Consider the following 23372-nt stretch of genomic DNA (forward strand, 5'->3'; position numbering starts at 1 on the left):
TGTTAACCCAGAATGCAAGTGCTATTTTCTACCCAGGTCAAAGCTGTCTTTCCCTTGCAATCTGAAGGAGGGAAGATGGATCATTCTGATGCAGAGGTTTAAGGAGCTGCGTCTGGAGGCAAACTGGAGTGTCAATGAAGGCAGCTGGATGACTACCTTCAGTTCCAGCTATTCTTCCACTGCTATTGTCTTATGGGTTTGGGTCAACACGAAGAACAAAACCCAAAACTTCTGAGATGATTTACAGCCAAGTATATTAGTAATCTCAAACTCCAGAGAAGAAGATCTACCGTTAAACTGTTCTTTTAAAGAAGTCTCAGTTTTTCTGACTACAGTTCCGTCCAATTCAAATGGTAATGATGTTGCTTCAGATGTCATCAAGGGATTTTGCTATGAGATGGGACACCACAGCATGAAGGCTAAGATAGATATTCCATCTAAAGGCTACGCATGGAGATCGGAACGTGCACCACCTGAAGAAGCGTTCACTGGACAATATAACAGAAGCACAAAGAGTGTACGCCAGTTACATCTTGCTATAAGTGTTTTGGAAGATTTTTTATTATGTATAATCAAGTATTAAATTGAATGTTACTTTGTTATTATGTATGTATGTAAGTTTGTTAAACTTGAATAGGACAAATTGATTTTTTCCTCTTAAGCATACTGAGGTTTTTAAATGATTTTCCATTTAAGTAAGAGTAGATTAGCGCAAATTGTCTTTTCTTCCACTTTTTGTGTTATAATCAAAAGGGTGGTTTTTTGGCTATTTGTGAGTAGTACAGGTAACCCTGTGACTTCTGCCTTGAGTAAAATGATTATTCATTGATAAGTATTTTTCAGAAAGTCATTTTGGACTTTCAAGGGCGGAACTCAAAAGGTTATTTGTAAGAGTTTTTTTGTATGATCTGGAAACTTAAATTAATAAAAGGAGGGAATGTTATGTCAAGTCTTGGACCTTCTCAATATAACTATGATTTAATTACAGTTTCCAGATATTGGAAGAGGCCTATGAGTCTCTTTGCTAATTCTCAATGGTCTTTGCAATTAACAGCAGATGTACCCATGTTAAGTAAATTGGCAAAGGTCAGAGGAACTCCAAGAGAGGTCTTCCTCAGATATAATACAGTTAAAGTCTTGTTAGTTAGTGGTTCATTACAGCATGCATTAGCTAAGAAACGATAAGGATGTTGGTGTGTTAGTTAATGTAAAGAAATGTATGTGCGCTCATGTGCAGACGATATATATAGTTTGTTAATTGGATAATTCATATCCTGCAAGGCTCCTAAAGACTTCATGAGATAATGACCTTTTGACATCTGGAACTTACATGTTGCTCTGATGTTGGTGCGTCCAAGTTTAGGAGACCTGACAATGTGTGTGCGTTAAACATGATTAGGGAACATGTTCGTGTGTCATTTAGGAAACCTATAAGTGTCGTGTGTTTCTGAATATTTGTGGGACCATTTCTGCGATTGGTTGCTCTTGAAGCAAGGTAATGTTTCCCCATTATTGTTTAGTGGTGCGCAACTAAATAATAATGATTAATCTCAACTATTCCTGTGTTTGTGTTTCATTGATTCCTCTCTGTTTCATTCTTTCATGTTGTGTGAGTGCTTGGATCGCCACAACAGCTTCAAATGGGTAAGTTTAGCTAATGCTGTTTTATTGGAAAGATAGGCAGAATCTGTGTAATCTGTCCACCTTGACTTTCTTCCAGGTACAGCACCAATGGTGACGAAAGAGGCTATGGCTATGAACTTGCTCAAGTCCAGAGCAGCAATGGGCGGGGTATGCATTTGAACTCTGCAATATGACTCAAGCTTTTAAATACTGATTTTACAAAGTGTGTTTTAGGTGACACTGAAGGTTCGTCAAAGACTGCTTTCAACTGAGCCCTGTATTGCCCTTTCAAAATAAAAAAGTGTATCAATTCATTGTTTACTATTTTGTTTATTCCCTCCTATAAATCAAAATCCTGTCTCTACAACATTTGTTTGTTTTTGATGAACTGAAGGAGCAAGTATTTCAAAAAGCTGAAAGGGGCTTTATTTTTTTAAACTGAAAAGTTGTTTTCACTTAAGAGATGCATGGTTCCCTCAGGATGGTAACACAACTACAGACATTCTGCAATGCTGAAGATTAACCTACCAAAGGATTTACAATTTGCAGAAACGTTATCATCTAAGCCTAAAAGCATTTTATTTACGTATTACAATATGCAGTATTTGAATGTACTGTTTATTTTTACATATGGTTTACCATCAGCATTTATTGCACTTTTATTCTTTCCCTATATTTATATTACTTGCATTAATATAATGTACACTATTACAGTGTTGAGCATAATGACAAAGCCCTCAAGATATTCCTAAATTGGCTAAAGAATTTGTTTGTAGAGGAAAGTACTTGTAGTGGTATAAGTACTTTCAGTTTAAATCTAATTTCACCACTTTTCGAATTATATAAATCCCATTTTTATTACACGCAGAATTAATTATAAATGATATCCTTTCCACTAGAGGTCACACTACTGTAAAAAGTCAGCTGATCCCCATACTAAGGCTCTATCCACTGTGCCACACACCTCCCGGCAGACAAACAGATATGCGTCTGTTTTATAATGCATGTGATTTATCCTGTAAATCTTTAAGTCATGATATTAAGTGTGGCTGAAATAACATAATGACAAGGTACGTTTACAAAAAGTATATTGTGCTGTTGTACTTTGAGGAGAGGATACCAAACGTTTTGCAACAACGTTTTTAAACATACGGAAAGAGTGAAATGGCAAATGGCCTATGAATAGTTCCCATAATGCAGTGGACCTCAGCCAATTAGACACACCTGCCTTTAATGACTCATATGTCCAGCTAATCAACAAGGAAAGGTGGGTGAGCTTAAAAAGGGCTCCTGAGTTTCTGCAGTCACTTCTTCTTTTCTGACTGGTTCAGTTGAGTGGTTTGGTGTTCAGACAAAGTGACTCTGGTGTTCAGACAAAGTGACTCTGCTAGCTGTCGCTATGGGGTTCCTCTTCAGGTAAGTTTTACAAAATGTTTGTGTAATTATTTAAATTGTGCAACTCATTCTTACAGTGATAGTAACTTTGGATTTTCTTGTCTAGATGGTTGCTGTTGTCTGTGCTAGCTGTTGGGGGAAATCAAGCAAATTGTAAGTTTAGTCACGTTGTGAAGCTGCTTGGTTTTTTCTGCATGGGCTAAAAAATGTTTGTTCTACAGTTCGCGTTATTAGATCTACTGAGGAGTATGGAGATGATGTGCCAGTTGCAGGCTATCGCCCAGATTCAAGTGGCTTCAACATTGGAGACGGGTCTTCATCTAGCACTTGGCCGCACGGTGTTGCTTCAACCTCAAATGCATACAAGGTGAGCAGCTACAACATGCCACACATTACCAATTACCATCTAAAAATGTATTTCAGCAACTTATCTTCCAATCTTTGCCTGGAATCCTAAATTCATCCTTGTACTATACATGTTAAACCTTTCATTTTAATTTATACTGTTACATTTTCCACATTATTTACAATTCATTTCTGTTGCTGCTGAGACACCTGAGTTTCCCTGTGGGTATCAATAAAGGTACATTTTTGTCCTCAACAGCCACAGGTGACTGTGTACGGTCAAAAGCTTCAGTTGCCCCAGCAGCCAAGCTACCCTCCCCAACAGCCGGAGCTTCAGTTGCCCCAGCAGCCAAGCTACCCTCCCCAACAGCCGGAGCTTCAGTTGCCCCAGCAACGCTACAGAGCCCAGCAATGGTATGTTCCACAGCCAAAACTGCCCCAGAAGCCAGAGCAACAGCCTGAACGGCAGTTGCCCCAGCAACAGCTGCCCCAGCAAAAGCTGCCCCAGCGTCAGTTGCCCCAGCAGCCAAGCTACCCTCCCCAACAGCCGGAGCTTCAGTTGCCCCAGCAGCCAAGCTACCCTCCCCAACAGCCGGAGCTTCAGTTGCCCCAGCAGCCAAGCTACCCTCCCCAACAGCCGGAGCTTCAGTTGCCCCAGCAGCCAAGCTACCCTCCCCAACAGCCGGAGCTTCAGTTGCCCCAGCAGCCAAGCTACCCTCCCAAGCAACCGGAGCTTCAGTTGCCCCAGCAGCCAAGCTACCCTCCCCAGAAGCCTCAGTTGCCCCAGCAGCCAAGCTACCCTCCCCAGCAACCGGAGCTTCAGTTGCCCCAGCAGCCAAGCTACCCTCCCCAACAGCCGGAGCGTTGGTTTCCCCAGCGACCTAGCTACCTGCTCCAGAAGCCTCAGTTGCCCCAGCAACCTAGCTACCCTCCCCAGCAACCGGAGCTTCAGTTGCCCCAGCAGCCAAGCTACCCTCCCCAACAGCCGGAGCTTCAGTTGCCCCAGCAGCCAAGCTACCCTCCCCAACAGCCGGAGCTTCAGTTGCCCCAGCAGCCAAGCTACCCACCCAAGCAGCCGGAGCGTCAGTTGCCCCAGCAGCCAAGCTACCCTCCCCAACAGCCGGAGCTTCAGTTGCCCCAGCAGCCAAGCTACCCTCCCCAACAGCCGGAGCGTCAGTTGCCCCAGCAGCCAAGCTACCCTCCCCAACAGCCGGAGCGTCAGTTGCCCCAGCAGCCAAGCTACCCTCCCAAGCAGCCGGAGCTTCAGTTGTCCCAGCAGCCAAGCTACCCTCCCAAGCAGCCGGAGCTACAGTTGCCCCAGCAGCCAAGCTACCCTCCCCAGCAGCCGGAGCGTCAGTTGCCCCAGCAGCCAAGCTACCTTCCCAAGCAGCCGGAGCGTCAGTTGCCCCAGCAGCCAAGCTACCCTCCCAAGCAGCCGGAGCGTCAGTTGCCCCAGCAGCCAAGCTACCCTCTCCAGCAACCGGAGCTTCAGTTGCCCCAGCAGCCAAGCTACCCTCCCAAGCAGCCGGAGCCTCAGTTGCCCCAGCAGTCAAGCTACCCTCCCAAGCAACCGGAGCTTCAGTTGCCCCAGCAGCCAAGCTACCCTCCCCAACAGCCGGAGCTTCAGTTGCCCCAACAGCCAAGCTACCCTCCCCAACAGCCGGAGCTTCAGTTGCCCCAGCAGTCAAGCTACCCTCCCAAGCAGCCGGAGCTTCAGTTGCCCCAGCAGCCAAGCTACCCTCCCCAACAGCCGGAGCTTCAGTTGCCCCAGCAGTCAAGCTACCCTCCCCAACAGCCGGAGCTTCAGTTGCCCCAGCAGTCAAGCTACCCTCCCAAGCAGCCGGAGCTTCAGTTGCCCCAGCAGCCAAGCTACCCTCCCCAACAGCCGGAGCGTCAGTTGCCCCAGCAGCCAAGCTACCCTCCCCAACAGCCGGAGCGTCAGTTGCCCCAGCAGCCAAGCTACCCTCCCCAACAGCCGGAGCGTCAGTTGCCCCAGCAGTCAAGCTACCCTCCCAAGCAGCCAGAGCTTCAGTTGCCCCAGCAGCCAAGCTACCCTCCCCAACAGCCGGAGCGTCAGTTGCCCCAGCAGCCAAGCTACCCTCCCCAACAGCCGGAGCGTCAGTTGCCCCAGCAGCCAAGCTACCCTCCCCAACAGCCGGAGCGTCAGTTGCCCCAGCAGTCAAGCTACCCTCCCAAGCAGCCGGAGCTTCAGTTGCCCCAGCAGCCAAGCTACCCTCCCCAACAGCCGGAGCTTCAGTTGCCCCAGCAGCCAAGCTACCCTCCCCAACAGCCGGAGCTTCAGTTGCCCCAGCAGTCAAGCTACCCTCCCAAGCAGCCGGAGCGTCAGTTGCCCCAGCAGCCAAGCTACCGTCCCAAGCAGCCGGAGCTTCAGTTACCCCAACAGCCAAGCTACCCTCCCAAGCAGCCGGAGCTTCAGTTGCCCCAGCAGCCAAGCTACCCTCCCCAACAGCCGGAGCGTCAGTTGCCCCAGCAGCCAAGCTACCCTCCCAAGCAGCCGGAGCGTCAGTTGCCCCAGCAGCCAAGCTACCCTCCCAAGCAGCCGGAGCGTCAGTTGCCCCAGCAGCCAAGCTACCCTCCCAAGCAGCCGGAGCTTCAGTTACCCCAGCAGCCAAGCTACCCTCCCAAGCAGCCGGAGCCTCAGTTGCCCCAGCAGCCAAGCTACCCTCCCAAGCAACCGGAGCTTCAGTTGCCCCAGCAGCCAAGTTACCCTCCCCTACAGCCGGAGCTTCAGTTGCCCCAGCAGCCAAGCTACCCTCCCCAACAGCCGGAGCTTCAGTTGCCCCAGCAGCCAAGCTACCCACCCAAGCAGCCGGAGCGTCAGTTGCCCCAGCAGCCAAGCCACCCTCCCAAGCAGCCGGAGCTTCAGTTGCCCCAGCAGCCAAGCTACCCTCCCAAGCAGCCAGAGCTTCAGTTGCCCCAGCAGCCAAGCTACCCTCTCCAGCAACCGGAGCTTCAGTTGCCCCAGCAGCCAAGCTACCCTCCCAAGCAACCGGAGCTTCAGTTGCCCCAGCAGCCAAGTTACCCTCCCCAACAGCCGGAGCTTCAGTTGCCCCAGCAGCCAAGCTACCCTCCCCAACAGCCGGAGCTTCAGTTGCCCCAGCAGCCAAGCTACCCACCCAAGCAGCCGGAGCGTCAGTTACCCCAGCAGCCAAGCCACCCTCCCAAGCAGCCGGAGCTTCAGTTGCCCCAGCAGCCAAGCTACCCTCCCCAGCAGCCGGAACGTCAGTTGCCCCAGCAGCCAAGCTACCCTCCCAAGCAGCCAGAGCTTCAGTTGCCCCAGCAGCCAAGCTACCCTCTCCAGCAACCGGAGCTTCAGTTGCCCCAGCAGCCAAGCTACCCTCCCAAGCAGCCGGAGCGTCAGTTGCCCCAGCAGCCAAGCTACCCTCCCCAGCAGCCGGAGCGTCAGTTGCCCCAGCAGCCAAGCTACCCTCCCCAGCAGCCGGAGCGTCAGTTGCCCCAGCAGCCAAGCTACCCTCCCAAGCAGCCGGAGCGTCAGTTGCCCCAGCAGCCAAGCTACCCTCCCAAGCAGCCGGAGCGTCAGTTGCCCCAGCAGCCCCAGCAGGAGCTGGAAGCCCCCCAGCTGCAATTTCCCCAGCAGCAACGCTACCCAGCCCAGCAAGGGCATGTTCCACAGCCAAAACTGCCCCAGAAGCCAGAGCAGCAGCCTGAACGTCAGGTGTCCCAGCAACAACTGCCCCAGCAACATCCTAGCTATCCACCCTGGCGTCAGTTGCCCCAGCAACAGCTGCCCCCGCGTCAGTTGCCCCAAAAGCCTCAGCAGCAATTGCCTAATCAGCCTGGCTACCCTTCCCAGCAATGGCAAGTTCCCCAGCAACAGCCTAGCTACCCGCCCCAGCGTCAGAAGCCCCAGCTGCCCAAAAAGCCCCAGCAGCAGTTGCCCCAGCAGCAGTTGCCCCAGCAGCAGTCAGGCTATGAGAACCAGCAGCCTGAGCAGTCAGGATACCTGTCGAACAACCTGAACAAGATCTATGGTTCTTACATGCAGAGACCGGCTAACCGGTTACCGATGCCTTCCTTCCCATCCAAGAAGTTGCCTTGGCAGAAGTTGCCTTGGCAGAAGTTGCCTTGGCAGAAGTTGCCTTGGCAGAAGTTGCCTTGGCAGAAGTTGCCTTGGCAGAAGTTGCCCTGGCAGAAGTTGCCTTGGCAGAAGTTGCCCTGGCAGAAGTTGCCCTGGCAGAAATTGCCTGGGCAGCCGCGTTACCTGCCTAAGTTCATGAACAAGAGGCAGCAGCCAAACCTCATTGATTATGAAACTGTTGCCCAAGGAGTTGCTTCCCGAATGGCTTCAAATGGGTAAGTTTAGCTAATGCTGTTTTATTGGAAAGATAGGCAGAATCTGTGTAATCTGTCCACCTTGACTTTATTCCAGGTACAGCACCAATGGTGACGAAAGAGGCTATGGCTATGAACTTGCTCAAGTCCAGAGCAGCAATGGGCGGGGTATGCATTTGAACTCTGCAATATGACTCAAGCTTTTAAATACTGATTTTACAAAGTCTGTTTTTGTGTTTTAGGTGACACTGAAGGTTCGTCAAAGACTGCTTTCAACTGAGCCCTGTATTGCCCTTTCAAAATAAAAAAGTGTATCAATTCATTGTTTACTATTTTGTTTATTCCCTCCTATAAATCAAAATCCTGTCTCTACAACATTTGTTTGTTTTTGATGAACTGAAGGAGCAAGTATTTTCAAAAAGCTGAAAGGGGCTTTATTTTTTTAAACTGAAAAGTTGTTTTCACTTAAGAGATGCATGGTTCTCTCAGGACGGTAACACAACTACAGACATTCTGCAATGCTGAAGATTAACCTACCAAAGGATTTACAATTTGCAGAAACGTTAACATCTAAGCCTAAAAGCATTTTATTTACGTATTTGAATGTACTGTTTATTTTTACATATGGTTTACCATCAGCATTTATTGCACTTTTATTCTTTCCCTATATTTATATTACTTGCATTAATATAATGTACACTATTACAGTGTTGAGCATAATGACAAAGCCCTCAAGATATTCCTGAATTGGCTAAAGAATTTGTTTGTAGAGGAAAGTACTTGTAGTGGTATAAGTACTTTCAGTTTAAATCTAATTTCACCACTTTTCGAATTATATAAATCCCATTTTTATTACACGCAGAATTAATTATCATAAATGATATCCTTTCCACTAGAGGTCACACTACTGTAAAAAGTCAGCTGCTAATGATTGGCACTTTGTTGGACCAATAAGCAGTATTACGTCACGAACCCTAGTGCATGTAGCCCAGCGCCGTATAGCTATTGGATCACAGAATCGGCCAATTGGAAGAAGAAACTCCTATGGGCGGAACCGGAAACACGTTCAGACGATTTCTCTCAAGTAAAACAGTTAGCCGTAACAGCTCTCCTAAAACATTACAGCCGCTTCTAAACCCTTATGAACAGCTATATTTGATAATTGCAAAGTACGGATCTGTTTGTCGAGGCTACGCTTACTATATTATATCTCATCTCAGAAGGTAAGATTGAATTCAGCTCTGGTTTGCTAGAATGCTAATGCTAATACATATTAAAGGAGCAGCCGGTTAGCTTGATCCCTGAGCTAAGGTCTTGGGGGGCTTATTTTCCTGATTTATGGTGTGAATTGTTGACTACTACTTGTGGGAATTATCTATTTTGTTCACATGTGATGTATACGTACATTTAGCCTCCGCTGGGCGTCTTTTGAAGCCAGTTGTTACTGTCTTTGTCTCTGTGTTCTTCTCTCAGTAAGTCATCATGGGTGAGGTGGAGCTGTCTTGTCGGGCCTATGTGAAGATGTTCCTGCACGCCTCTCTGTTCCCTCGGTGCAGCATCAACGGGCTGCTGCTGTCCTCCAGCTCTGCAGGCGGGGCTGTGTGTGTGACAGACTGTGTCCCGCTGCTTCACTCCCACCTGCCCCTGGCTCCCATCACCCAGCTGGCCCTGACACAGGTAGGAGGACTCATGCTGAACATCCAGTGGTGAAAGAACTATTCAGATCCCCTTACTGAGTTATCATACTAATTCCAAACTGGGGGATGCTACACTTCAAAGTGTGACTTTATTCAGGTAGCTGGAAAATACACACGTCCTTTTTGCAGAGTAATACCCTCAGCCAAGTTAAAAACAATTTACAAAAACATCCTCAGCCCTCATCTATTGGTTTAATGTTCCGATTTTCTAATATGTTGTGCCATGCTATGTTATCTAGTCAACATTAAACTATTGGGCAATGGTAAAGGAAACTGGGTCAATGAACAGCTTACTTTTAAATCGATATGATTGTCCCATCTTTCATCTCCTTCAAATATTGTTGCACTAATTAGTGTTTTATTGACTATACCTTTTACCATATTAATGGACAATAAATTATTAACTTGTGAAACTAACTCTAGGTGTTATACCAGATCAAATGACTTGACTGGCTCTTGTGCTGCAGAGAAAGCTTTATTGTGACGAGAAGAGTCCCCAAAACTCTTTCTGTAAGTGTTTCCAGTTTTGCATTTGAGATAATTGATGTCTTTTGGTTTGCTCTCTGGTTTCAGGTTGATGTGTGGTGTTCACAGACTAAGCAGAGGATAGTGGGATACTATCAAGCCAACGCCTGTGTGACAGACAGCAGGTTAGTTTCCTGCTTTTTACTATTGAACGTTTAGTAAAATGTTCAAATATGTAAGTTCAGTATTTTGGTCAAATGTTAACCTTTCTAGCTTTCTGTTAAATCTGTGCTCTTCCCTTAAACCCCACAGCCCGACACCATGTGCAATGAAGATAGCGGATAAGATTTCTGAGCAGTTTGACAATGCAGTTTTGTTAATGGTAAGAGATTTAAAGTGCACCTATCATGCTATTTTTAGGCAATAGCATAGGTCTCAGATATATAAAAATATATAAAAAATATGTCTATGAAGTGTTTTGCTCAAAATACCAAACAGATCACCCATTCTAGCCATGCCTCATATACCTCTATTTCACTTCCTGTTTCAAAAGGGCTGATTTGGGGTATAAAGCTTTAAAAATAAAAGAATTGATAAAAAATAAAAAAGGAGGGGTCTGAGCTCATGCGGGACCCGGCAGCTACTGTCTAAACTAAATACTGCCGTGATGAAACGCCATATCATGGATTATCAAGGATTATTTCTGAAACAGTATGGAGCTCAAAGGCTTTCTCTCTTGCCGGTTATACCACAAGGTGAGTTCCTTTTTACGTCCTGCTTCTTCACAAACATGCTCTCCAGTACAGGTTAGCTCTGAGTGTTAGTGATGCTAATGTAAACACCGACCATATTATGTCCAAAACAGTCGTGCATTGTTTCTGATAGCAACTTTCTGATAGGGCAGTGGGTGTAAAGCCAGCCTACATTTCTGTCATATCGGACGCAAATCTGGATCAGCTCCGTTGTAGCCCCGTTTTTAGAGATTTGGGTACGGAGGAAAAGAGAGTGTGGGGGAAACTTCTGAAGCAATTGGCGGTCAGGACTCAGAGAGACACGAGGAGAGCTGGAGCTTTGATGGCAAACACTGACGGTTTATTTGGAGCTTCGGCCGTAGAATTCACAAGACATGTCACGGGCCACGAGTTGACCACACGGTTGAGATGCCACAATCAATTCTGAAGACCCCTCCTGTAGCTCCAGGGTTTAACTAGTTCAGAGTGTAATAATCAACATTCTTCAATAGATAGACTAAACAGCTGAGGGACACTGAATCACATTTGTTGTCGCTTATGGCTCGGGGTCATCTACACCCCGATAAGGATGTGTTCCAGGTGTCCCACAACAATAACTATCTCTGACAGAGAGTTGCCCGGTCACAAACTGGCAACATCAACAATATGCTAGGGCAGCCCCTCCTTATGGGAGATAACGGCTGCTCAAGCTGCATCAGAGGAAGAAGGAGGACATGCAGGGCAAATGATTCCCCAACAGAGAGGGTTTTATTTTCTGACGCTGCGTGAGTTCCCTGACACACCGGGGACACATATTCATGTATAAAAGACATCAAAAAGTGCATTTTGCATGATAGGTCCCCTTTAACACTGTTTGTAGAGATGAGAAATAAGTTAGTGGTGAAACAATAAGATGATCAGAGGAGTTAAAAAGTGTACTCCTCCAATTCTCTCTGCAATGTCACTATATATGATTTTGTTGATTTGTTAGAAATGCTTGTTTTGCTCCACAGCTTGATGGCAGTAAGATGTGTTCAGACCGGGTTCCTCCCATCGTGATGTACGAGCGCAAAGATTCAAGATGGCTGCTCAAAGACAAACACACGTGAGTGACAGCCGGACGGAAGGGGGACATCTTTTGTCATGAGTTCAGCCTCTTGAGTTGAAAACTGACTCTACTTTCCCGTTTCAAACATAACTCTCTTTGGTCCAAACCGCTTGATCGATGTGGCTTGTTTAATAGCACCCTAGATAACTATTTTATTTTTATTTCATCACCTGTCATGATCAAGTGCAATGACAAGTAATAGCTTCATAATTCACACGTTACCATACACATTCATCTTGAACCTTTTACTGTGGGAAGTGGTAAAGCTCCTAGTTCTTAATTATTTTATGCTTTCATTCAGTATAACTTGGGTCACTTTATAAAATCCCCCCAAAGTAGTTGGACAGCAGATTTATTTTCTGTGCGATTCAATGAATTGAATTCTTATTTTTCTTGACTTGTAACATTGATTAAAATATGTTTACTTTCCCCCCAAATTGTTAGTTCCTTGATTTAAAAAAAAACTCCAGGCTTAATATAAATGTCTAAATAACATGAACACTGACTTGTCTTTGTGTGTTCAGGATAATGCTGAGACAGTGGGACGAGATCCGGTCGATAGCCACTCAGATGCTGGAGTCGGGCGACCACTCGCTGTTGGTGGATTTCGACAGCCACCTGGATGACATCACAAAGGACTGGACCAATCAGAAACTGAATACTAAGATAGCCGAGCTCTCCTCTCCAGCCAACGGGAACATCTAGACCGAGGTGGAGCCGTGTGTGTGGAGCGCAGATGAATTGATGTTCTGACCCAACATGTGATTTTTATAACAACCACACAGAGCTTAGCTTTATATTTATTAGACTGAACAGGGACATAACATAGAACATGCATAAATAACAACATATTTACAGCTTGGTAGACCCCCCCCCCCCACCTCCCCCTCAGAGTGTGCCTTGTTTCAGCCCTTCTGATTTAAAGGAAACATTTACCTTAACACTATTGCAATGCACCTGTGGTATCTTTGTCTTTTGTTAATATTTCATTGTTATTTCTATGTTGATTACAGGCTCCAGGGGGTGGACATAATAACAGAAACACCTTCAAATGACAATACAAAAGTCTTGCAGTAAAAACAAACTTTTATGAGTGTTTCAGGTTATCATGATTAAGGTGGTAGTTCATTTTTTTAAGCTGATGCTGCCTTCAATTAAAGCATTTATTTGTGTAACACTTTAAATGCTCCTACAAACCATTTATAGCAGTATTAAACAGTCGTTTGAAGGACATAAATTATTTATTAATATGTATTTGTCAAAACATATGACTTCCTGTGTTCACACAGAAGTGCGGGTTCCTGTATAAACAGACTACCTACACATGTATATAAAATATGTCTTGAAAGGAGAAGTACTGACAAATACTAAAAACATTGATAAACACTTAAAAATATCCATTATATTTGCATACAGTTACGGCATGGTGTATAACCCAGGATATTTAGTTGATAGTTATTATCATTAAATCTATATTTTAAAACAAATATATATAAATACAAAATATTCTGAGCGTCAGCAGACTGTTTTTACTGCAAGACTTCTGTATTGAAATGGAGGTCTGTTCTTTTTCTCCATTACCTGTACAACTATTGTAAAACAGTTCATGTCTAGAGCAGAGTCAGGACTCTCAAAACTAATCCCAAGCTTAATCTTATTCCCTCCTAAAGGTACATTAAGGTTAACTGGGTACAACTTGTCATTTTGGCAACTTTGATAACATATTTTTTAACAGCAGTGTACACTTTTTTTTGTCCTTTAAAAATACAACCCATAATTGTAAATGTGTAAATGTTTGTGTTTAACTACAACAAGCTAACATGATGAATGAGAACCCTAAGATTTGGAGTTAACTAACAGGCATAACATTAAAAAAAGTGGTTATTAATGCGGTTACATATTCTTGTTCACTACTCCACTGAACTACTTGGTGTTTTCATTGTAACTTATCTGAGTAGGGTGTGTTTCCCTTAACATTCACTATAACTAAAGCTGCATTTATGATATTTTTCTAATTACATTTTAAAGTCTGTATGTTAAAACACTGTAAAAAAAAGTGATTACATGTTTTGGTCAATAACAGTCCAAGATACTACCACTACAGCCATATCAAGAGAGCATGTAGATAGTAACATTTGAGAACCAGAAAATGTTTGTGTGAAGAATAACGGAAAGAATTCACTGATTTATAGAAATGGAAAATGTTGTGGATCTACTTTTTAGTGCAGCTCTGAAGACGACTCGCGTTTAAATGTAGTGCTTCCAGTTCACAAACAATATCCGTACTCAGGGTAAAGCTGAAGATTTGATCTCCAGTTTTAAAACAGTGTTTAAGCTTTCATAAGTGCGATTTGTGCTATATGTATAAGGACTGAGCGATAACACGTCTGTTATTACAAAACAAGCTCATATTTTGATATCAAAAACATTTCCGGGAGAATTTAGACTGTAATTAATCAGGAGTTTTGACCATTTGAGACGATAAGGTTAAATGTGGACATGTTGCTCAGCCCTGTATACTCTTATTTTGGAGTTACACCCCCCTTCGTGCGGACACGGTGCTCAGGCGGTCCCACAGGAGAAGACGTCGGGGTCGGAGGGCGACACGGTGACCAGGTTCAGAGTGATCTCCCCCAGAGGAGACTGAGAGGCCAGAGAGTGCAGCATGCTCAGGGACTCGAAGAAGGCCTGCGTGTTCTGCACCTGCTGCTCCGCCCAGGGGAAGCTGATCTGAGGACAGCAGGTCACAGCAGTATTATTATTGGTTTTATTTGATTGCGTCACTTACAATTTACATTTATTGTCTTAATCGTTCTTAATAACAGTATTTTTGTTTTACATAGACATTTTTTGTACCTGTAATTTCTTCAAATGCCAATAGTTTTATGTGAGTAATAATAGTTGTAAGTTAAAATTCATTAATAATATTTTTAATTAAGAAATGATGTGTACTATATTAGTTTTAATAAGTATCAATATTTGAAATATAAAAATAAATTAAAATGTTCAGTAAATACATATTGAAAAAGAATAGTCATTTATTAAACATATTTAAATAAGTCATGTGAATGTAATTAACATGTTTTAATACAAAAAAATATGAATTCACAATACTGTTGTTTTAGGAAATACATAATGAATTAATTGTTTGTTATAAATAAGTGCTTTTATTTGTTTCCCTATTAAAACTAAAAGACATGCTGCAGGGCAAAAGGTTTTCTTCAGATAGGATTTATTTGAAAGAAACATTTATACAATTTCCAATTTTAATATACAAATATATATTTATAGCATGTTATTTATCATTGTAATTGTTTCTGGTAAAAGTGTATACATTGTACAAATATGTTTAAGGCAGAATGAATCCCCTTTGTGTTGAAATCCAATCAGAGATTTGAAATGTCAAACCAAAGCTAACGTCTGGTGTTCATGACTAGTTGAGAGTACAAATGCTTAGAAACAAATATCATCCAGTCGTCTGAGTCGCTACAGAGTCGAGAGTTTGGACATTTACCTGAACAATAATGAGTTTGCTAGACGGGTCTTCAGTGTTACACAGCTCTTCTCCAAAACACAGAGTGATGCCGCACTGAGGAGGATCGCCGCCGTTCATACGGGAGTTGTGTAGTTCTGATTATGGGACAAACAAATTGATCATTAATAGTGCAGCACAGAGATCAGACGAGATTCACTGGTTTATGGTCTGACTCTGGATGAAGACAAGCTATCTGGACTTATTGCTTTAAAAAGGTGAACAGAAGCATACCTGTCTGTATCGACTACCCAGGGAACGGTTAGAGAATTTAAATGAATGTCTGTATGTATGTATACTTTGCCAAGACTTGGAAGGAAAGGCGTAATTAACGTATGTGTATGTGAGCAATAACGTGTCGAATTGAGTGGACTGCAAACTGAGGCGGGTGTGATTTTTATGCACATCTCCATGTATGTTATATGTTTGTGGAATAAATAAAAGTTCTAAAAAAGGTGAACAGGCCGTGTTCACTAAACTAAAAACATGCAGACTAAACCCCCCTCATGTGGTGACTGTCATTCTACATGTTTCAGGTTCAGCGTTGGAACTCACGTTGTTTGAACGTTTCTTTGCAGAAGAGCATCACAGGCTCCGTGTTCCTCTCCATCTTGTGCAGCCCCGGGGTGGAGCAGTGCGGCCCCGTCCAGAAGACCCTCCCCCGGCACAGGCGTTTGCCGTAGACCCCCCCCAGGGTGGAGGTCAGCACCACCCCCCTCTCCATGAAGGGCAGCAGGGTTAACAGGGCCTGCAGCTCGGGGCCCGCGGGCAGCGAGGGGGGGGGCTCCGGCAGCGGGACGCGAGGGAACCGCCCCTTCAGGACGGCCGGCGCTGGGGGGAACGAGGACGGAGGCAAGTACAGAATCCTGATGTCGTTTCTCTGGATGTGACGTTTAAGAACCTCCTGTCCTAAATATTGAACCACCACACCGAAGGAATCCTCATCTGGGAACACAATGATGGAGAGGGAGAATTAAGGCATGTGTAGATAAGATAACAATAAAATAAGATAATGTAGTTATAACAGTCAGAAACTCCTCAAAACTATAGGTTGTAAGAGCAACTTTCTATGGCATTGCAATTACCTCCTACTGGAGCAGAGATGCTTTCCTCGAACCGCACGTCCAACGTGAATTCATCAACCACTGCAGAGAGGGAAATAAAAGGGATGATCAGCTGTTGTTTTGGAATCACGACAGAGTTTGTTTTGTGGTCAGATTTTGTTTAAACAATGACATGCAATGAAGCGGGTTTCACACAGAAATCTGGTTCTGCAGACAACTGCACTGTTACTGTAAATAACGGTATACATGCAGCATGTCAGTGATTCGATTTCTCCCCATATTTTGGAAGCATAACCTTTTTGAACTGCAGTGGTGATGTGGCTTTCTTGATTTGTTGCCACTACTTTGGGTGTTTCCGTTTTGGCAAGACTTGAAAGCATTGTTACATATCCTCTTTGTCCTTTTATATCACAGCAGCAGCACAGCTTCCGTATTCATTTCTTCTCTCACACTGTGGAAACATTTAGCTGCTGAGATCAGGTTTCTGTAATCCTGTCCAATGCAAAGCACCCAAACATCTGGGGCACAAAGCAAATAGCCTCTCTTTCCAAGAAGTAGTTTGCATCTAAGTTTGGATGATCTAAAATTAGCTAGTAGGGATGGAAACTACTATTAAAAAAGTGGGTCAAATAAGGTCAAGTCATTTCAGGTCAGCTACATGTTGTCATTTGACTAAAAACACTGAAACATTGATCTCAAACATAACATATCCGTGTCAGTGTTAGAGCAGACAGTCTGTGACTTCCTGTGGAGTAAAGTTCACGTTAAACTCACCGTCTCTGTGTGTGGTGCTGCTGGTGATGTGTTGAGCGGGTTCCTCTGTCTCTGCAGGGCGGACCGTCGGCAGATACTCTTCAACACACTGAGAACACACAGTTACATAAGTTAAATATCCAAAGTTTGTTTTCATATCATGTTCACAACTATGGTGTAGTATGTAATGCATGAAACATTTGGGTCACAGGTTCCTCGACAATGCATTTACAAGATATCAATTACATTAAAAAAAAAACAACAACGATAAAAATAGTGCAAGCTCAGACACTAAGTAGTCTTATGGCCTGTGGGATAAAACTGTCTCTGAGTCTGCTCGATGTCTCTGAGAACTTAAATTACTACTAGCTTTTCAAAGTCACAGCTTTATTTACCTCACACTTATTGTGTAACTTCCTGCTGTGTTAAACGATGGTAATACTTGTGTTTAGTATCAACCTTAAACAGCATACATTCACATTAAACACCTGCACTTTTGAAACAACATCCATCACATTCATCTGGCTGCAACTTAGACATTATTTATCTAATATATCATATTCCAATCACTTGTATATAGACTCTTATTGCACTATTTTACTACTTTTATTTTTGTATTTACTTGCACTATTTTTTCTGTTGCAATGTTGGAGGAGCCTGTGACCTCAGATTGTCATCGTCATAACTACACTGTAGCTATGTACGTATGACTAATAAAAGCCTTGAACCATAACAGGATACGACACTGATAAGTATTATACTGTTAAGAATTGCTTAAGACATATTCTGCTGATGTTCAGGTGTATATCAGTATGTAGTGTCTCTACTTTAAAGAGTCCTCTCCTGCTGATGTTCAGGTGTATATCAGTATGTAGTGTCTCTACTTTAAAGAGTCCTCTCCTGCTGATGTTCAGGTGTATATCAGTATGTAGTGTCTCTACTTTAAAGAGTCCTCTCCTGCTGATGTTCAGGTGTATATCAGTATGTAGTGTCTCTACTTTAAAGAGTCCTCTCCTGCTGATGTTCAGGTGTATATCAGTATGTAGTGTCTCTACTTTAAAGAGTCCTCTCCTGCTGATGTTCAGGTGTATATCAGTATGTAGTGTCTCTACTTTAAAGAGTCCTCTCCTGCTGATGTTCAGGTGTATATCAGTATGTAGTGTCTCTACTTTAAAGAGTCCTCTCCTGCTGATGTTCAGGTGTATATCAGTATGTAGTGTCTCTACTTTAAAGAGTCCTCTCCTGCTGATGTTCAGGTGTATATCAGTATGTAGTGTCTCTACTTTAAAGAGTCCTCTCCTGCTGATGTTCAGGTGTATATCAGTATGTAGTGTCTCTACTTTAAAGAGTCCTCTCCTGCTGATGTTCAGGTGTATATCAGTATGTAGTGTCTCTACTGGGACTTGTCTCCATGCTTTAATGTTCAAAAAGCTCTGTATTTTTCTCATGCTGCCTGTGCTGCAGCACCTCTTTTCACCCTCTGTCTGAAACCAGAGCCCAGTCTGCTCTGATTGGTTAGCTGGTCGGCTCTGTTGTGATTGATCAACCACTTAGAGATGTCCCGCCCCTTAGCCTATCACGTACAATGTGTTGGAGCGCTAGCCAATAGAAGCAAGCTTGTTACTTAGTGACTAGGAGTATGTTGGAGAGAAACTCTGGAGGGAACACAGGGATTGTAGCCTTTGCAGTAAACATGCAATCAAGCTATATAACACACTATGAAAAAGGGAAAACAACAAAAAGCAGTACTTCAAGTAGTATCTTTTGTAACTTGATCAAATGTGTTCATGCAAATCCTTAATGAATGAAGTAACCTGAGCTCAGATACATGTAGTCCAGTAAAAGTGCAGTATTTGCCTCTGAGATATAGAGTAGAAGTAGCAGAGAGCAGTATGTGTAATCTCACCAGCTGTGAGGTGACCTCCTCCTCCTTGATCTGCTTGACCTGGCTGGCGTCGCTGCTCTCCGAGTCGTCGTCGCTGCTGCTCCTGCTTCTCCTCTTAGACTTCTTGGCGACTTTTGCTCTGCATTTCTTTTCTGGAACCATCACATCTAAACAGATACATGTCAAATATATCAATAAAACACAAACCAGTACGTCAGGGTTTATGAATAAGGAAAGAAGGGTTTTGCTGTAGTCAAAGTAAATGTTATTGGCTGACAGTTGGCTGAACTTTTCACCTCAGAAAGAAAATTCACTTCCCAGCTGACTCAAAACAGCCGGCGTGATAATACAGAGAAGTCACTTGATCCGCCTTCGACTGTGGTTTAATGTATCATGAGTGCAGATACATTTCAGGAAACAAGCAATAGTAAGTAAGTAAAGTAGATGGTGACACTTTTAAGATGGTACAACTACATCCAAAACCATTCTCCAAAGTATTTGAAGTGAGAAGCCAGATCATTCATAAGGAAAGGAAAGAAATCTGAATTGTACTTTGCCCTTTTCTCCCTGGGTCACTACAGTAACTCATGGTAATAGTACAGCTTCAAACTAAAGAGCGAAGCCTTACGTAATAAGTACAGATTGAAACAGAGAGGAGGTAAAGGTCAGTAATACATAGGAGCATGTTTTACACGAAGGCATTAAAGAGCAGTAAAGGTCATAATGGGAGCGCAGAGCAAACAGCAGAGCTTGTAAAAAGCTTCCAGCTGATGTCAGTCAGGTGGACCACAGGTCTGCAGACATTTGAGATATTGTTGTGTTTCTTGACTTCAAATGAGCTGAATGTAAGGGCTGAAACACAAGGAAGCACCAGGTGAAAATGTCTGGCGTTATTCTTGAAACTGTGGAACGTTTGTATAACTACAAAGGCTAAAGCAAGAGTATTCGAGCTATAAGGAGGAAGAGAGTGGACGTGATTCAGCGTGGAAAAACATGACAAGGTTTTGTGTGAGACCAGTAACAGATGGGGAGTGACGGGATGAAAGTCCATTGCGACACAAGCAGGAGAGGTTTCTAAAGTCACATTGTGCAATTTGAAATGAGTGTTTGGTGCTGATGTTAACAGGGTGTGAGTCTGTGTGCTGAGTGGCAACATGCTAAGAATATAAGTGTAATCACAGCCTGCAAATATCAAATATGTCCCCCTCTTAGGATGAAGCTGCAGATTTGCTAACAAAACGAAAAATAGCTTGAGACCAAAAGGTCAAGTTTCTAGCTCTCAATGTTTTTCATTTTTGTAAAGCACTTTGAAATGCCTTCAAAGTGTAAACATGTCCCCTATGACTATTATACTATTATATATCATTTGCTTGTTAAGACTCATGCATGAATGTGTTTTTTCATGCAAAGCCAATTGCCTTATAGGCAGTTTTTTTGCATACACGTTGCATTTCAAGCCTCATGTTGCTGCTGATAGTCTTATCAAAATATACCCTTCCCCTCTGCTGGCCCCCTGACAGATTAAAGAATACACGGACATCTGAATCGTCATTTCTCCGAAATGGAGAGGAAACAAATTCAAACTGGTTTCCTACATCTGTTTTAACACTCTTATACTTCTACTCTTCTGCTTTTTGAAAGCAAATGTTGTCCCAATACTTTAGTTTTGTCGTAACAGGTTACTTTGCAGCGTCAGATTATTAATACAAAATATACAAGTCAACTGGTACTATTTAGGGAACCCAGATGCAACATTAAACACATTCACTTTTATAACCTAATTTATATTGTTCTGTAAAAAGACATGAGTAATGAGTACTTCTACTTTTGGTACTTCCATTATATTCTAATGCTAATATGTTTATACTTAAATAAAATGAATGCAGGACTTTTACATGTAGCATAGTATTTCTACACTGTGGTATTAGTACTTTTACTTTACTCAAATATCTTCTTCCTCCACTGTAACTTGCTCAGTCATTATGAAGCTACAGAGTAAACATCATTAAGATAAACTCTCTGTTATTCGTGCTAACAACCTCTCTGTCTCTACCTCATGCAGGTCAGTCCATGTTTATCTGGACGTTGCTAGGAGGAGGTGAAGCCACATGTTTGATATTTTGTTTGTTAATTCATCCGTCTATAAAACCTCAGAAAGGGTTAGAAAACAGGACCCTTTCTCAGAGCTTCAAATGATTGCATTGTCTGATCCAACATTCAAAGAAATGTAATAACTCTCTCAAAATAAATAAATAAAATAGTTAATAACTGTAACTCCACAAACTAATATCAACCAGTTCCCAAAAATGTGCTGAAACTAACCACTATCATATAAAAAACATTATCGTTGGAGGTAGCAAATCTTTAAAAGTGAGTGTTTTTATAGCAGAGCATTTGCTGCGAACTCTTATAACTTTGCACATTTTGTATATGATGTATTTGTTGCTTATTGACAGCAAGCCAATGAAGCATTACTAGCAGTCACTTTGAAACACTTTTCACCACTGCGCTCTTTTTTGGTCAATCTTAATCTCCATCCCTGTGTGGCAAAGTCTGGCCTCTCTAAATCTGCGCAGTGTGTGTAGAAATAGTGTGTGTAGGAGGCTGAGGTCTCACTCTGCTCGCTGACGGGCACCAGGCGGTACACCTTGTAGGGCTCGGAGATGTCCAGCTGGGCTCGCTCCATCACCTCCATGAACTCGGTGCTCTTGTTGAGGGCGCAGCGCAGGCGCGTCTTCCAGGAGGCCGGGTTGTCCTGGCTCCCATCCCTCAGCTTGCCTTTGAACACGGCCCACGCCTGCGGAGACAAAGACGCCACAAAACTCTGTTGAGTGCCATTTCAGAGACTCTGGATTATGAATTAAGTGATTTATTTAAGAGGGCTGTTGACCTTGAAGATGGCGGCGTCCTCGTCTTTACGGAAGTCCTGTTTCCCTGCGTGTTTCCACGGGATGCGGAACATCGTTTTTGCATCGTCGTCCCACATCAGCCCTGGGAATTTATCACTGCTGACCTGCAGCCAAAAGGTAAGCCAGATGTTTTCTATTTTGTTATTTTTATTGTTAATTCATCCATCTATAAAACCTCAGAAACCTATTTATAATGTAAAATGCATACATTTTCTAAATCTGTCTTTTTGAAGGTTGTTCATTTCGTTTTTTAACTCATAATTTAAATGGTAAACACCAATTAACCAATCCAGAAGATAAGGAATCCTTAGTTTAAGTCATATACTGTAGGTATCAATAAAACGACTTATAATTGTTACTTTATTAACGAATATTTGAAGTACGGCACCAATTCATTGATTGACAGACTGGCAACCATTTTTCATGTCATAAGGGTTCATATTTGGTATTTTCCTTTAACTCATTTGAACTGATTACTAATAATGCGGAGACTTTGACTGGTGCTTGGACAAAACAAGCATTGTTAAGGTTTCACAACATTTCCAACTGTTTCTACAAACCAAACAGTCAACTAATAATGCATGAGTATTAACGGTATTAACAGATTCATCCATAATGAAAGTAATCATTTGATAATAGTTAAAACATTAGCTTGACCTCAACCTAACACTGAAATCCTGCTTTACATTAAGCATGAGTAATAATAACATAATATATAATTGAACTACTTTTGAGTACTTCAGTAAAGTATAATTGGAATGCAGTGTTTTTCCAGTCTCCACCACTGATGCAGTTAGCTGTTTGTTTACTAGAGCCCATTATCTCTCTCTTCCCGTCTCCCCCTCCCTCTGCCTCACACACACACATTTTTTTTAACACACACACACACACTTTTTTTAACAGACACACACACGTACCTGTTCGACGATCCACGAGCGCAGTCTGCGCGTGGAGCGCGTTCTCGCTCCTGCCATGGCTCTTTAAGACTGAAAACACAGACAACAACAAACAACCACTATCAGACTCGTGTTACTTCCCATCATATCCTTCCCTTGACACTTTAATAACACTTAAGCATTTACAAAAAACATATATAATAATACAAATATAACAGTGAAAAGTGTAAACGTCGATTTGATGTAATGCAAATATAGACTTAGGACTCGTGTGTACAGTGTTATTCTACCCGGGACTATAAGCAAACAGATATCACACAATAAATATATTCCTGCGCTTTTATTACATGCAGGTTTGTTTAGGAACAGAAACATGCTTCTAAGTTCTAACTATGACTGTGATATGAATAAGTATATTAAATATAGACGGATAGGTGTTATAAGGAAGTAGCTTTGAGTTTCGTTTACCTCGGTTTTGTTTCCTCCCGTGCCGCGGACTGGGACTGCTAGCAGGCTGCGGTCCGTACTCTGCTGTCTCTCCGCGAGGCGCTCCTTTTCCCAGAAATCACGTGACTTTGAGGAAACCCTTTGTGTCATCCACCAGGGGTCGACAAAGGTAACCAGATACTTTACAGATAATACACTGAAATTCATT

General features: G+C 43.1%; 4 protein-coding genes and 1 long non-coding RNA gene across 5 annotated transcripts; 4 read left to right on the forward strand and 1 right to left on the reverse strand.

The window, feature by feature from the left end:
- The first annotated feature begins 1633 nt into the window (after positions 1–1633).
- LOC117495459 lies at positions 1634–1937 on the forward strand. The gene is made up of 3 exons (XR_004557181.1): positions 1634–1644; positions 1721–1791; positions 1858–1937. It is a non-coding gene; the product is annotated as an uncharacterized LOC117495459 (long non-coding RNA).
- Positions 1938–2948: 1011 nt separating this feature from the next.
- LOC117497837 (proline-rich extensin-like protein EPR1) lies at positions 2949–6352 on the forward strand (the record flags this gene model as incomplete). Its single annotated transcript, XM_034149863.1, has 6 exons — positions 2949–3039; positions 3125–3171; positions 3240–3385; positions 3623–3964; positions 4643–4929; positions 5257–6352. Coding segments are annotated over exons 1-6 (1935 nt in total), but the record flags the coding sequence as incomplete, so codon positions are not given.
- Positions 6353–6409: 57 nt separating this feature from the next.
- On the forward strand, positions 6410–7999 carry LOC117497847 (protein PELPK1-like; the record flags this gene model as incomplete). The annotated part of the gene is made up of 3 exons (XM_034149871.1): positions 6410–7698; positions 7775–7845; positions 7920–7999. Coding segments are annotated over 3 exons (1398 nt in total), but the record flags the coding sequence as incomplete, so codon positions are not given.
- Positions 8000–8715: 716 nt separating this feature from the next.
- On the forward strand, positions 8716–13566 carry emc9 (ER membrane protein complex subunit 9). Its single transcript, XM_034146705.1, has 6 exons — positions 8716–8900; positions 9151–9354; positions 9948–10024; positions 10152–10221; positions 11584–11675; positions 12203–13566. The coding sequence occupies exons 2-6, from the start codon at positions 9160–9162 to the stop codon at positions 12381–12383; spliced, it is 615 nt and encodes a 204-aa protein (XP_034002596.1). The 5' UTR covers positions 8716–8900; positions 9151–9159; the 3' UTR covers positions 12384–13566.
- irf9 (interferon regulatory factor 9) lies at positions 12678–23276 on the reverse strand. Its single transcript, XM_034146681.1, has 10 exons — positions 23186–23276; positions 22739–22807; positions 21803–21925; positions 21529–21709; positions 18934–19079; positions 17049–17136; positions 16296–16355; positions 15766–16155; positions 15193–15308; positions 12678–14408 (listed from the first exon to the last, which is right to left on the reverse strand). Exons 2-10 carry the CDS (start codon positions 22793–22795, stop codon positions 14241–14243), a joined length of 1329 nt encoding a protein of 442 aa, XP_034002572.1. The 5' UTR covers positions 22796–22807; positions 23186–23276; the 3' UTR covers positions 12678–14240.
- Positions 23277–23372: the final 96 nt, after the last annotated feature.

This window comes from Trematomus bernacchii, unplaced genomic scaffold, assembly GCF_902827165.1.
Source record: "Trematomus bernacchii unplaced genomic scaffold, fTreBer1.1, whole genome shotgun sequence".
Classification (NCBI taxonomy): Eukaryota; Metazoa; Chordata; class Actinopteri; order Perciformes; family Nototheniidae; genus Trematomus; species Trematomus bernacchii.